At 38.8% G+C, this 13713-nt stretch overlaps 1 protein-coding gene across 2 annotated transcripts in view; it reads right to left on the bottom strand.

Annotated features, from left to right (window-relative positions):
- LOC149225016 (Tetratricopeptide repeat (TPR)-like superfamily protein) overlaps nt 1-13713 on the bottom strand; it is an 87690-nt gene that overhangs the window by 61511 nt on the left and 12466 nt on the right. For both annotated transcript variants that reach the window (XR_016249561.1, XM_089386417.1), the window contains exon 2: nt 9348-9434. Coding sequence is in view for 1 of the 2 variants with exons in the window: in XM_089386417.1 (XP_089242543.1) it covers nt 9348-9434 (87 nt within the window). In the remaining variant the exon portion in view is untranslated. The remainder of the gene's footprint in view (nt 1-9347; nt 9435-13713) is intronic.

Here is a 13713-nt window from a genome sequence, read left to right as displayed (position 1 = left end):
GTTTTTCCTCCCTTCATTATAAAGCTATACTCGGTGTAAGACAAATGGTGATAGGGATGCCCGAATTCTGAATAGAGAATGAAGGTGTATGTCCAGGATGTGCTGAAGGAAAGCTCAAAAGGGGACCATTCCCCTCAAGCCAAAGCAAGACCTCTGATATATTACAATTGGTTCACTCAGGCATACCTGAGGTTGGCATTAAGAGGGAGACTACTACACCACATACTCCTGAGCAGAATGGTGTGGTGGGAAGGAAGAACCACACGATGATGGAAGATGTCTGGGCCATGCTACATGATCAAAGACTTCTGATGTTTCTATGGGCTGAAACTACAATCACCGTCGTATATGTACAAAATTGATGCCCTCGTCAAGCATTGGGTTCCAAGACTCCTTAAGAAAAGTTCACCGCAAAGTGAACAATCTTTCGACTTTGAGGAGCTCTCAAGAAGCCAACTCCAAGGAACCGAAAGAAAAGGATGATGAATCAATGCCTGATGTAGAAGAACCCATGGATCTGATAGATTCTCATCCACATGAGCCTTCCTCTTCTAGGAAGAGGCCTTCATGGCTTAGGGGGATACTTGATGATGCTAAAGGACATATTGCACCCTGAGGAACCTTCCGTCAAAGTAAGAAACTTAATAGGTATCAAGGATACCTGACCATCATGAACACGATCATACAAAATGAGCCTTCGTCATTCTCAGATGTCGTCAAGCATCAAGTATGGAAGGATGCTATGACCGTAGAATATGAGTCTATTACGGAGAATGATGTCTGAGAAGTAGTTCCCAGACCCTGGACAAGACAATTGTTACTTCAAAATGGCTTTACAAGATAAAGCATGCAGCAGATGGAAGCACGGAAAAGTATAAGGCTCGTTTTGTTGCTCGAGGTTTCTCCCAAAAGGAAGGTATAGACTATGATGAGATATTTGCACCTGTTGCCAGATATACGACCATCCGCTCGATCATAGCTCTTGCCGCTTCACAAGGATGGAACCTACATCAGATGGATGTCAAGACTGCGTTCTTGCATGGCTCGATCAAAGAAGAGGTCTACGTGGAGCAACCCGAAGGATTTGAGATTTATGATCGAAAATCTCATGTATACAGGTTGAAGAAAGCTCTCTATGGGCTGAAGCAAGCACCCCGAGCATGGTATGAGAGGATTGATAGCTACTTGATGAAGCTGGGATTCACTAGGAGTGAAGCCGATCCTAACGTTTACTTTAAGGTTGAAGATGACAAGCCTCTCATACTGGTATTGTATGTGGATGACCTCTTTCTAACAGGTGCAGACCCTCTCATTCACAAATGTAAGAGGGAGCTGGCCTCTGAATTTGAAATGAAAGACCTAGGACTGATGCACTACTTCCTAGGACTTGAAGTATGGCAGAAGCCAAGGGAAATTTTCCTATCTCAAGGGAAATATGTGATAAAGATATTGGAAAGATTTGGTATGATGGACTGCAAGCCTGTGACTACCTCGAGGATCTTAACTTTTAGAAGTTATATGGTAGTGATGTCGGACCAAATTTGGAAATGCCTCTGAGTTTCATAAACTCATTCGCATTGATGTTCTTGGTGAACCTCCGTCCGAACATATTTTTTGCAGTTAGCATTGTGAGCTCATATTTGGTTGAGCCTCACTGGATTGATGCCAGGAATCTTCTGATATGTCTTCAGGACACAATCTCTCATGGATTAAGATACACTGCCGGAGATGTGAGACTACTTGGATATACTGATGTTGATTGGGCAGGCAGTGTGGTGGACCGTAAGAGCACTTCCGGGTGCTGTTTCACCTTGGGATCTGCTTCGATATCCTGGATGAGCAGGAAGCAGAAGTCGGTGGCTTTGAGCACCGCCGAAGCAGGATATATTGTTGCTAGCATAACCTCGTGTGAGGTAGTCTGGTTGCGAAAGCTCTTCAGTGAGCTATTTGGATTTACATTGGATACCACTGTGATTCTCTATAACAACCAGAGGTGGGATTCGATTATTGAGGAATCCCATATTCGTCGATTGCTCCAGCAGATAGACATCATCTTGGATATGGTAAGTTGATGAGCAAGGAGGCTCCATCGCATTAAGATGATGTACAGGTTTATACACCTTGTCAAAAGCCCCGAGGAAAGATCTAATCTGTGATTTTCCCAAACGACTTGGAGTCGGTAAGAAACCCATGTACAAGGGTCCTGCATGTTGCATACATTGAGCTCTGGGAGCTCTGAGGGCTTGTGGTTATTATTGGAGCAACATACGACCACAGGGTGACTCACCCTCCCCTGGTGGTGCACACTGGAACAAGATGATTCGCTCTCTTGTGGGACAAGGTGATTCGCTCTCTTGTAGAACAGGATGATTCACTCTCCTGTGTAGCAGGATGATTAGTTCTCCTGTGAGGCCTGGATTGATGTGTCCTCCATGGCGATTATAGCAGGATTGATGTGTTCTCCTGTGAGGCCTAGATTGATGTGTTCTCCATGGCGGCCTGGATTGATGTGTTCTCCATGGCAATTGTAGCAGGATTGATGTGTTCTCCTGTGAGGCCTGGATTGATGTGTTCTCCATGGCAATTGTAGCAGGATTGATGTGTTCTCCTGTGAGGACAGGATTGATTAGTTCTCCTGTCGAGGCATCCTACCCATGCAGTCTGGGACTCATGGGAAGTACCTCTCATCTAATCAATGAGCAGGGAAATGAAGTTAGGGACCATAGTAGTACTGATGGACACATCGTTGTAACTACCGTACTCCCTACGCTAGGATGACCTCCATTGATTTGGGATCAATGATACTGGTCTGGGACCAGTGGTAGGAGTTGTACCATACTATGACGTTGACTTCGGGTCGGTTGAGACTGGTCTGGGACCAATGGTACATACTCTGAGACTGACTTTGAGTCAGTGGAGGATGATATTGGTCTGGGACCATTGGAGTTGTACTCACTATGACGCTGACTTTGGGTTGGTTGAGACCAGTGTTTTACAAAACGGACTCGGATTCGGACTCGGCCGAGGATCGACTCGGACTCGGACTCGGAAACGGCAATGACTCGGCCGGCTCAATTTCAATGACTCGGTCGTTGTAAAAAATACATTAAATATTTATTTTTTTTATAAAAAAACATAATTTTAAATATTTTAAACATAATTTTAAAGATTTTCATTCAAGTTTCCAAACACACAACATTATAATATACATGGAAGACAACATATGATCAAAGTAGGCTCATCAACCAATCCATTATATCAAAATGGTACGGTGTACCCAATGGCAATAGTAAATACATAGTCAATTGTAGTCTGTCATACATGATCAAAGACTCAAGAGTCAAAACAAAATACAAATAACCAAGGAGGCTAGTAGCTAGAAGTTAAAGTTATTAAGGTTTTTTCTTGGGCTTTGACCTGAGTCTCTTCAAGGTTTTTTCTTGGGCTTTATTGCTTATCTCTCTGTGTTGTAATTCACTGCTCTGGGGCAGATCTGAGCCCAGCTTTGGAGCATAATTTCGGCCTATTATGAGGCCATTCCGAGGCAGAATCTGAGCTCTGTTTAAGGACAGTCTGAGGCAGCATTCGAGGTATCAAGGCCAAAGAGTTTCAGGGCATATTTTGAAGCCTTAATAGCCTGTCTAGACTGTAGATCAGAGGCTGAGGTTGCACTGTTGTAGGGCCATAGTAGCCTTGAGGAAGCCGCACCAGTTGAAGCCTGTTTTAGACACATATAAAGGGTCGTATTACCCCTATGACAGCAGTTGTAAGAGAAGGTTCAAGGCCCCAGGCTAGGAGACTAGTCTAGGTCTCTTTTTGAAGCAAATGGACAGTTGAAAAGAAGGTATGTAAAGCTGCAGGAAGACCTATTTTAGGCTGCAAGAAGAGGCCTATCTTGGACGCCAATGAAGACCAAATTTGTTGTAGGAGAAGCCCGACTTTAAAGACAGCCTTTGAGGGTATATTCTGAGATTTGAACAAGACCGAGTTGCTTAGCTCGTGTGCAAGTCAAGATCAAAATTAAATCATACTTTGAAGGATTGATTAAAAGTGCTACCCTGAGACAAAATTTGAAGTAGGAGTAAAGGGTCAAGGCCTGTTGAGCAAGGATAGAATCGAAGGTTAATGCTTGGTTTAGTCATAAGTTGGAAGGCCTGAGACGGCACTTCCAAGGGCTGAACTTTGGCAGCAGAAGGCAAATCAGTGGCAGAAGAAACAACACTCAGTGGCAGCTAGACATCTTCAATTGATATCTGAGGTATGAACCAGATTCTCCTTTCGTTTAATGGTTGAGCTGTATATCAGTAAAATATCTTTGTACTATTGTAAAACAACAACAGCATTTGAAGAACAGATCAGCAAAAAAGTGTTAAATTTTTGGTTAATACGCTGCCCAGCCGGTTTTGAATGACTCGGCCGTTTTTTGATGGGACCCGGCCGGGTTGACCGGGTCAGCTATGACCCGGCCGAGTCATTGGCTGACTCGGCCGAGTCATAGCTGACTCGGCCAGCCGAGCCGGGTCAAAGGCCGGGTCAGAAATTTTTTTAATAAAACGGAACGAAACGGCCGTTTCCGTTTCGGTACGGCCGTTTCGTAAAACACTGGTTGAGACTGGTCTGGGACCAGTGGTACATACTTTGAGACTGACTTTGAGTCAGTATGATACATCCTCGATCATTTCTTCTTCTTCATAATTCGGACAAAAGCAGAGTAGAACATAACAATGCAAGAGCAGAGCAGAACAGAACAAAACAGTACAGATCAGTGCAGGGCAGAACAAGACAAAGCAGAACAGGCAAAATAGAGCAGAGCAGGGCAAGGGTCAGGCTGTACAAGGCAGTGCATTTGATGGATGAATAGTAACGACTGATAGACAGATTGCAGATGAAGTTCTCCATGGTTGAGAGGGAGTGTTAAAATTGGCAACCAGGGCAAAACTTCATGTGGGTCATCTTATTCATGGCTAATAATATTTTTATTAGATTCCTCTCATCGAGAGGTGTAAGATTGATATAAAGATCATCCAATTCCGATAAGTATTCATGGAGATATGAATTTATTTTGATTATGGAATTATTATCAAGCCGACCTACAACTCATGTAGGCTCAGAAGCCCAACAGTCGCATCTATTCACCCACCAACGTTGTGTATAAATATAAGAGGACTTTTCCTCGCTTAGACTCACTCATCTCATCACATCTCTCTCTCTCTACTGCGCAGATATTAGTCTCTTCTCTACTGCGCTGAAATGGGTCTCTCTCTCTCACACATGTGAAGCCGGAAACTGCTGAAACTGAAGCTGCAACTGCAGAAGTAAAGATTGACTTGCGTGGCCTAGAAGATCTCCTCTTTGGAACTGCGTTGTAGGTTCATCTGAACCTCCTTTGAAAGCCGCAACTTTTGGTGGTGGAATGAAGTCAATCCGACGAACGGTTTGCAAGATATCGACTGCCCTAGTTTGAAGCTGGAAACTGCTCAAATTGAAGCTGCAACTGCAGAAGTAAAGATTGACTTGCGTGGCCTAGAAGATCTCCTCTTTGGAACTGCACTGTAGGTTCATCTGAACCTCCATTGAAAGCCGCAACTTTTGGTGGTGGAATGAAGTCAATCCGACGAACGGTTTGCAAGATATCGACTGCCCTAGTTTGAAGCTGGAAACTGCTGAAACTGAAGCTGCAACTGCAGAAGTAAAGATTGACTTGCGTGGCCTAGAAGATCTCCTCATCTGAACTGCGTTGTAGGTTCATCTGAACCTCCTCTGGAAGCCGAAACTTTTGGTGGTGGAATGAAGTCAATCCGACTGTCGGTTTGTGAGATATGGTCTTCCCTAGTTTGATAATGAAGCCGCTAATGCTGATGCTATTGATCTAGGGTTTGCTACTGCTGATATGAATCAAATTTATTGTACTATTTCTCTCTGCTGAATTATTGAAGATAAAAGAAGATTTGATCAAAGGGTTTCCCCACACATTGTGGGGTTTGTCCCTGGCTAGCCGCCACATCTTGTGTCTCTTGTCTTGGCTTGTTTTCTGTCGATCGTTTAATGTTCTATCTGCACTTTACTTTATGTACATGTGATTGCTAATCGGTGGAATATAATAAGAAAAAAAAGTAAACTGTTATAAGCATAGAACATACCATAACTTAACAAATTTGTTCCAGCAGATTCCACAACAGAGGCAAAATATGTGGTAGCAACTGAGGCAACAAAAGAAATTGTGTGGCTCAGGAAAATTTTGGAAGATTTGCAGGTAAAACAAGTACATTCAACTCCACTCATGATTGACAACACCTCTGCAATAAAGTTGGCCAAGAACCCAAAGTTCCATGATCGAATGAAGCACATCAATACAAAATACCATCTGATTCGACATCATGTTGAGGCCAAGACAATCCATCTACGCCATTGTTCCACTAATGAGCAGATTGCATACATCTTCACCAAAGCGCTTGGAAGAGAAAAGCTTGAAAGATTCAGAATGATGCTTGGACTCACCAACATCCCTTCAGATTAAGGGGGGGAATGTTGACACCTAATCATGGGGATTGGGTGAACAGTTGTAAATAATGTAAATAATAAATAATGGAAAAGGAAGAGTCATCGGGAGGTGAAACCCAAGAGTCACTCCCTCATGTATATAACTATGAACAATCTAAATGAATAAACACAGTTCATTTGAGGAGTTACCTCCTGTCCTGACACACCCTAAGGTCCCACCAATACAAGCCATTCTCGAGGGGGAATTATTAAAAAAGTTCTCAAGATGGGAATTGTCATTCATAGCTTTGAGTATGAGAGACACTAACTCTTCTTTTTATTTACAACATATCTCTACTACTTTGAGATTGTATTTTATAGTTGGCTCCCTTTTGATGTGTAGGTTTTTCAATGTTTATGGTTTTCTTCTTGTTTCTTCAACCTTCAATTTTCCATTGCACTCCTAGGAGAAGACTTTTGCACTCCCCTTATCACCATTTTTGTATGTTGTGACCTATTTTGGTCATCAATGAACCTATGTTGTGACCTATTCTGGTCATCATTTCATTTACCTCTACACATAAAGGGATAAATAAAAATTTAGAACTACATGAAATTGAACATCCAAAACAGATAACACAAAAAAAAAAAAAAAAATTGGCTCAATCTCAAATAAGATAGGTAGACCAACGTGCAAATCAAAACGAAAAGAATGGAAAAGGAGGACTTGTCAAGGATTTTAAAAGGGAGGGGTGAAGACTACACAACGTTTCCTATTACACTATCAAACATATAGCCAAATTAAGAAAGGATCAAAATTAAAAAACAAATCAAGATCAATTTTTTGAAAGGGATACAACCAAGAAAGCCTCAAGGTTGTTTACTAAAAGTTGATCCACTCAAGCTAGAAGGACGACCCATGGAGAGAAGAGGGCCAATACCATGAGTAAACCAAAAAAGGAATGTATCACATTTTTTATCTTCCCTCCATACCCTATCATGGAATTTTGCTTTAGATGCATGTCTTTGAAGGAGTAACTCCTTAATTATATTGATTGGTTATATCTTGGGTGGTTTGAAGGAATAACTGTTATCCTCCCCACTTAGGTTCAATTCCCACAAGTGACATGTTGAATTCAAATCAAATGTGTTATTGTAATGGCTTCGAGCCTTGTTGAACGCCCTTGAACCCTAAAAAATATTACCCTTGCTTAGGGGTTGGAGATTAAGGTTGCTTCATCTGAAACTAAGCCACACAACTAATGTTTTCACTCAGCCTAATTATTGTACAACAAAGACTAGCATAGATCTACATAGTTGCAAACCACCTTTCCTCCTCCCACAGATCTCAACATGACCTCATATCCCAATGGTCTGTGTTGTGTGTTTCACATTGTTTTCCTCTTATTGTTTACAAAGATAAATAGTTGTTGGTTGAGCAACAAAAAAGTGACAACCCTATGTATGTTGTCATGCATCTATCACTTGCCAAGGCGAATGTGATGTTCTCGAGAGAAGAGAGCCGATGCTAATTAGATTTGGAGATGCCAAGAACGATGCCCATATGGCTCCTCCTATTTGACACCCAGAGTCAAAAGAGATATGTGCTATGCAACAACCAAAAGCTGCTACAATAGAAGAAGCAACATTAGATAGAAAGATAGCTTGGATATCTATCACAAATTTATGGTAAGAAAGCAATTGTTCAATAAGGGCAATGATTGAAGGCTTGAAGCAATATATAGATCAATGATAATAGCAACTGCAAAGAGAATTTCTACATATAAAGGGTGAGATGGACAATAATTGTCCTCAAAAGGGGGAGACCCTATTCATCCAAAATCAATGTCATCTCAATTTGATCAAGTTGATAACAGAGTTGACCTTGTTTATCCTTGGTGATTCAATAGCTCTACTCAAGTCGAAATGTAACCTGGTTTCATGATTCAGTAGAGAAACCTTATTGACTAGGATTTGACTAAGTTATTCAAAATTGAAATTGATTTGAACAAAGTCGAATATCTGTCTTGTTGACTTGATTCTATCAACTGAACCTAGACATGTAGAAATAAATATTTTCAGCAGAAATTGATAGAAACCCAAGGTTTTCCCTGGTTGCTCCAAGAGATTGCTTATCTGGAGATGGAACGACCAAAACATATCAAAGTGGACAAAATAATGATCAAAGAAGGGGAGAAAGTGGATGGTTCTACACTTCCAAGTAACATTCCTAAAAAGATGAAAACAGCCAATAAACTTACTGGCATAGTAACCCTTTTAATGCTCATCAATAACTTATGTATTTTTTCCACAAAAAGGCTCCATATACCACACCCTAAGTATTTTGATTCATCTTTCATTGTCATTTGCTTAGTTACACCTAAAAACCGACAACAGAGAGGATTTTAACATATTCAGGAATTCTTAACGCATCCTTGCTTACAGTGTATGATAAATATAACCAATCACAAGGATTAACAAGAATTTGTTTACTATGATAGGCAACATAGGTTTCATGATTTCATCCCAATTTAACCTGAAAAAGATCATGCTTCACCCTGATTAAAAAAATTGGGCCACTGATACAAAGGAACACTCAAATTATTACCCAAAAACCTCATAACAAATTGATCTATAATATATATTACATTATTTCTCTTCTATTACACATGGAAGTATACTTATATGTTTCTCTAATTACAAAATTAGCTGTAGTCTATGCATTGTTTAATGACAATTAATTCAACACCTATACATTTATACAGAAAGTTTGTTACAAATAATGGTGATAAAAGAAACTGTGCAAAAGCAAATGAGTAAACAACCAAGATAAGAAATAGTAACATTACAAAATCAAAATAGCTTACCTTAACCTTGTCAAGTACCTCTAGAAGCTTTTTTGGATCTGTACAGCCATCATGAAAGTATTCTGCCACAGCAATATTATGAAGGACCTACACAGTCAAAAAGGGATCATAAACCTAATGTAGACAGCAATTGAGTTCCTTGAGTTCCTGCCATTATCTGAGGAGAAATGCCTCAATAAAATAACAAATATTCCATCAAAAATTCCAGTATCCAGATTAAAGGAAATATACAAAACAGCCAATCCTCTAAAATAGTGGATGCTGGAACATGGAGAAAACAAACCGTCTAGAAATCATATCAATGTCCACAAATGATCCTAAATCAATATAATCTAATGTAAAATAAGCCACGCAGTGTATCACAAGGGAGTGTAGTTTATTATCATTATTATCAAACAGCATGCTTGTGTCCACCTTTAGTCCTCATTGCATTATGACTTTTCACTCTTTACATGCCAGCAATGAGAGTTCCTCCTATAGCAAATGTTGCATTTGTGATGATATTCTTCGGCATTTACCACAATTTCTTTGTGAAGTTTTCAATCCTGAGATGACCAACATCCCATCTTGGTGTAACAATTACATTTACTATTGAATAGAAAGATACTTGATAGGATAGTTGGCATCATTTCTGCAATGCAATACATTTATGATTTAGGGCAAAGCCTCTGATCAGGTGCAGAAATTGTACAAAAGAATATATTCAGAACATAATGCTAGTATAATGGATGGTAGATTCAGTGCAACAAACTTCTTGGAATTATAACTTGTTGAAAATAGGTGCTGTGCTACATTCTTGGAAAAACTAGAACAGCAACCTAGTGTATGTGTTATTTTAGCAAAAAATACAGTACATGTTCACCACAAATTTAAACAAAATATATAATCTACTTGAAACCCAAACAAGATACATAATCATCAATACATCAACAGATAACTACATTTTCAGTGCAATTTTATCGCTTCTATGTGATTCTTATGGATATTTTTTGCATAAATAATAAATACCCATTGCCTATTTGTGTGTGTAAATTCCTAGAGAATTTTCTATGTTTCTTGTGTATTGTTGTTAGTATAATGATAATTCTGTGTGTTCATTAATACTAAATAGTCAATTTTTATGTTCCTGTATCATTGATAGTATGATGACAATGTATGTGCCATATCTTTTTGGTGCCATGATTATATATGTAGTACAACTACAATCTTAACCATGGATCTATTAAGCATCGAGAGGGATGAGAAAAAAACCACGTAAACACCTCTCAATGCTTGAAAGATCCAAGATTATGACAGGTCTATGCTCTTAATTTTATTTTACATTAGACATTGAACATCAATTTTTTTTCCAATTTATTTTATTAGTGTTACCGATGTGCATACATGGGTAGATGATGAATCTTGTAAAAATTGAAAATTTAGTTGTTTATAATGTTGGAGAATCTCAAAAGAATATAGATGTAAGTGAAAAAGAGTTGTAATTGTGGGCATATGACACATTTTGTACCTGAAAAATGCATGCATAGCAAGGCATAAATATAAAATTAGTATTGGGAACCCACAAGAGTGTGGTATAGCGACGAGGTGATAGTCCCATGATCTCCACCAAAAGAAGAAAGCTGCCGGAGATGTCATGTCTAATTCTTTTAGTCATCAGATGTTGATTTCCTTCCCTTATGAGACCATAGTTGCAACTTTTACGATTTCTTCTTCCTTCCTTCACATATTGCTTTCCCACAAACTTCTTGACAAAGTGCCTTCATCATGATTGTCAACTACCTCATACTCCATATGAGGACATATTATGTTGATTTCATCTTGTCAATATGTGAACCTTTCTTTCATGCATTTTTCAAAGGAAGAGATCCTTGATCATGCTCACAAGGTGGAGCATTTACCCATGCTGTCAGCAACTATATGATGACATGACTTAATCTATCAAATATATACATACAACTTTTCTCCTTTTCATCATCTAGACTTCCTTTGGCAACTTCCTTTCCTTGATTGAAAGCACTTCAAACAACTTGACATGCTGCACTCCTTTGTCACCATACCATCATCCTTTTAAACAATGTATCCTACACAAGGTGGAATGATTAGCGAGACACTTGCTTCTTCCAAGTAGAGGTGAACCTTTTAATGAAGATTCCAATCAGGGGATCTAGATTATCCTCATCCAGCAGAAGTTCCTTTCTCATGATGATGATGTATGATGAATTCCTTCTATCATGCTACATGACTTTCTTTACACATGCTTTCAATGAGGTTACCACGAGCTACTTCCTTTATGTGATGATTGCTACATCCATGTAGACTTTTGCTTCAGCTCTCCTTTTCAAGCTACTATAATGAGCTCTTGCTTCAATTGCATGCTTCTACCATGATGCCATCTCCTAATATGATGCATCCTATCATACTTACAATTCTTCCTACCATGATAGCTATTATTTACAAAACTGAAAATAACTTAGTGGAGGAGATTATCTCAGTCATAGTAGAGATCTCTCACTTCCTCCTTTGTATTCTTCTTCTCAAGTTCTTCCACTTCTTCAGTGATATGGGCTTTTTCACTTCCTCTTTTGTTGTTGTCCTTCTTGAGTTTACGACAATCTCTCTTGTAGTGCCCATATTCATGACAGCCATAACCAGTGTTACTTGGGAGTGGGAGCGAAAACAAGTGCGAGAGCGACATTTTCAAAAGCTCCCCGTTTTGGAGCAAATCCCGAAGTGTTTTATATATATATATATATATATTATTTTTTATATTTTGATACATATATGTCAACAAAAACATGTAGAATGATGAATTAGATATAAAAAACATAAAAAAACATAGATTGAACCATATAACAACAATCATCTAGAAGTTATAATCTTCATCAACCACGTCCACAAGTTAGTAACATAGTAACGTACAACATATTGAGTCTCATGATTCATCAATCTTAAAGTTTCAAGCTTTCAAAATTCAATATATAACATTTATCATCATTGATCACCAAAGCTGTAATTGTAAGCTAAGTGTAACCATTACAACAAATAATATCTAACATGAAATGAAATGTTATAAAATGAAATGAAATGAAACAACTTTCAACTTTCATGAAGCATCATATTCATAATTCATTACTAATGAGTTATAATTGCCAACTTCAAACTTAAATTGTCATATATTGTTTAAAAAAATATCATAATAAATATGAAAGAGTCAATAGTTATAAAAACCACTAGAAACTAGAAAAGACAAGTAAATCTATTATCTATTGCTTATGCTTGGGCCTCTTGCCACCACGAGAAATGTCTAATATTTTAGTCTTGTTGGAAAATCAAGATCTTTGTCATTAATATCACCCTCTAAGCATTAATATCCAGAGGTATCTTTGTTATTACCTCTGTATCTGTATAGGGATCTTTGTCATTAATATCACCCTCTAAGTATTAACATAAGATAGAAAAAGCATAGCATGCCAAGTCAAGATTTTGTTTGAGTGATGCGTACATTTTTAGGAGGGTCATGATAGAGGAGTTCGACAACCAATGTCACTAACATCAAGGTACATAGAGGGATTGGTGCTCTTGATTAAATATGAGTTCCATACCCTAATACATGACAAAATTCAATGGAAACATTGCAATCCCCCAACCCTGAAATCCTGAAAAACTGATAATTCTGCTGGATTTTGAATGAAATCTAAAATTTTACTTTCTCCATATAAAATCCAATGAGGTTGGAACCACTCTCAAACATCCTGAGTCATTTCATGGTAATGTTAAAAATTTAAGTAAAATGATGAAAATGAAGATTAAGGAGAATGTAACTTTTACTTTAAGAATTTAACATTACCATGAATCGCATATCAATACTAGGGCCATAAGCTTGATCATTAAGTTGCCCCACTCAAAACTTATTTTTTTCTTTGAAAAAAAATTGCGTTTGGAACATTACTGCAAAAAAAATTGCAAAAAAGGCTAAACGCTCCCGAAAAGGCAGGGAGCATTTTTTTAGGGAACGCGCTCAGGAGCCGCTCCCGCTCGAAGAGCGAATTGGGAGCGGGAGTGGGGGGGTGAGCGCTCCCCTGCAACCCTGGCCATAACATTGGATTTTCAACATATTCTTCTTGTTCTTTTTATGAGGACCAAACTTTTAAAACTTTCCTTTCTTCCTAGCCATGGCAAAAAATGCTTGGACTTGCTCATTTGATCCTACACCGGAGGTTGCCTTCAACCTGGTTTCTTCAATTTTACACAATGACCAAAGTTCATTAAATGGGTGGCTTTCTTCTTTCCAAAGATGTTAGATGTAAAGTTGCCCAATTCCTCTGGAAGAGCATTGAGCACTATGGTGGTCATTTCTTTGTCAGAC

The sequence above is a fragment of the Pinus tabuliformis genome, chromosome Q, assembly GCF_031772625.1.
Source record: "Pinus tabuliformis cultivar Carrire ecotype Pingquan chromosome Q, CPIR1, whole genome shotgun sequence".
Lineage (NCBI taxonomy): Eukaryota > Viridiplantae > Streptophyta > Pinopsida > Pinales > Pinaceae > Pinus > Pinus tabuliformis.
This window is presented reverse-complemented; position numbering and strand designations above follow the sequence as displayed.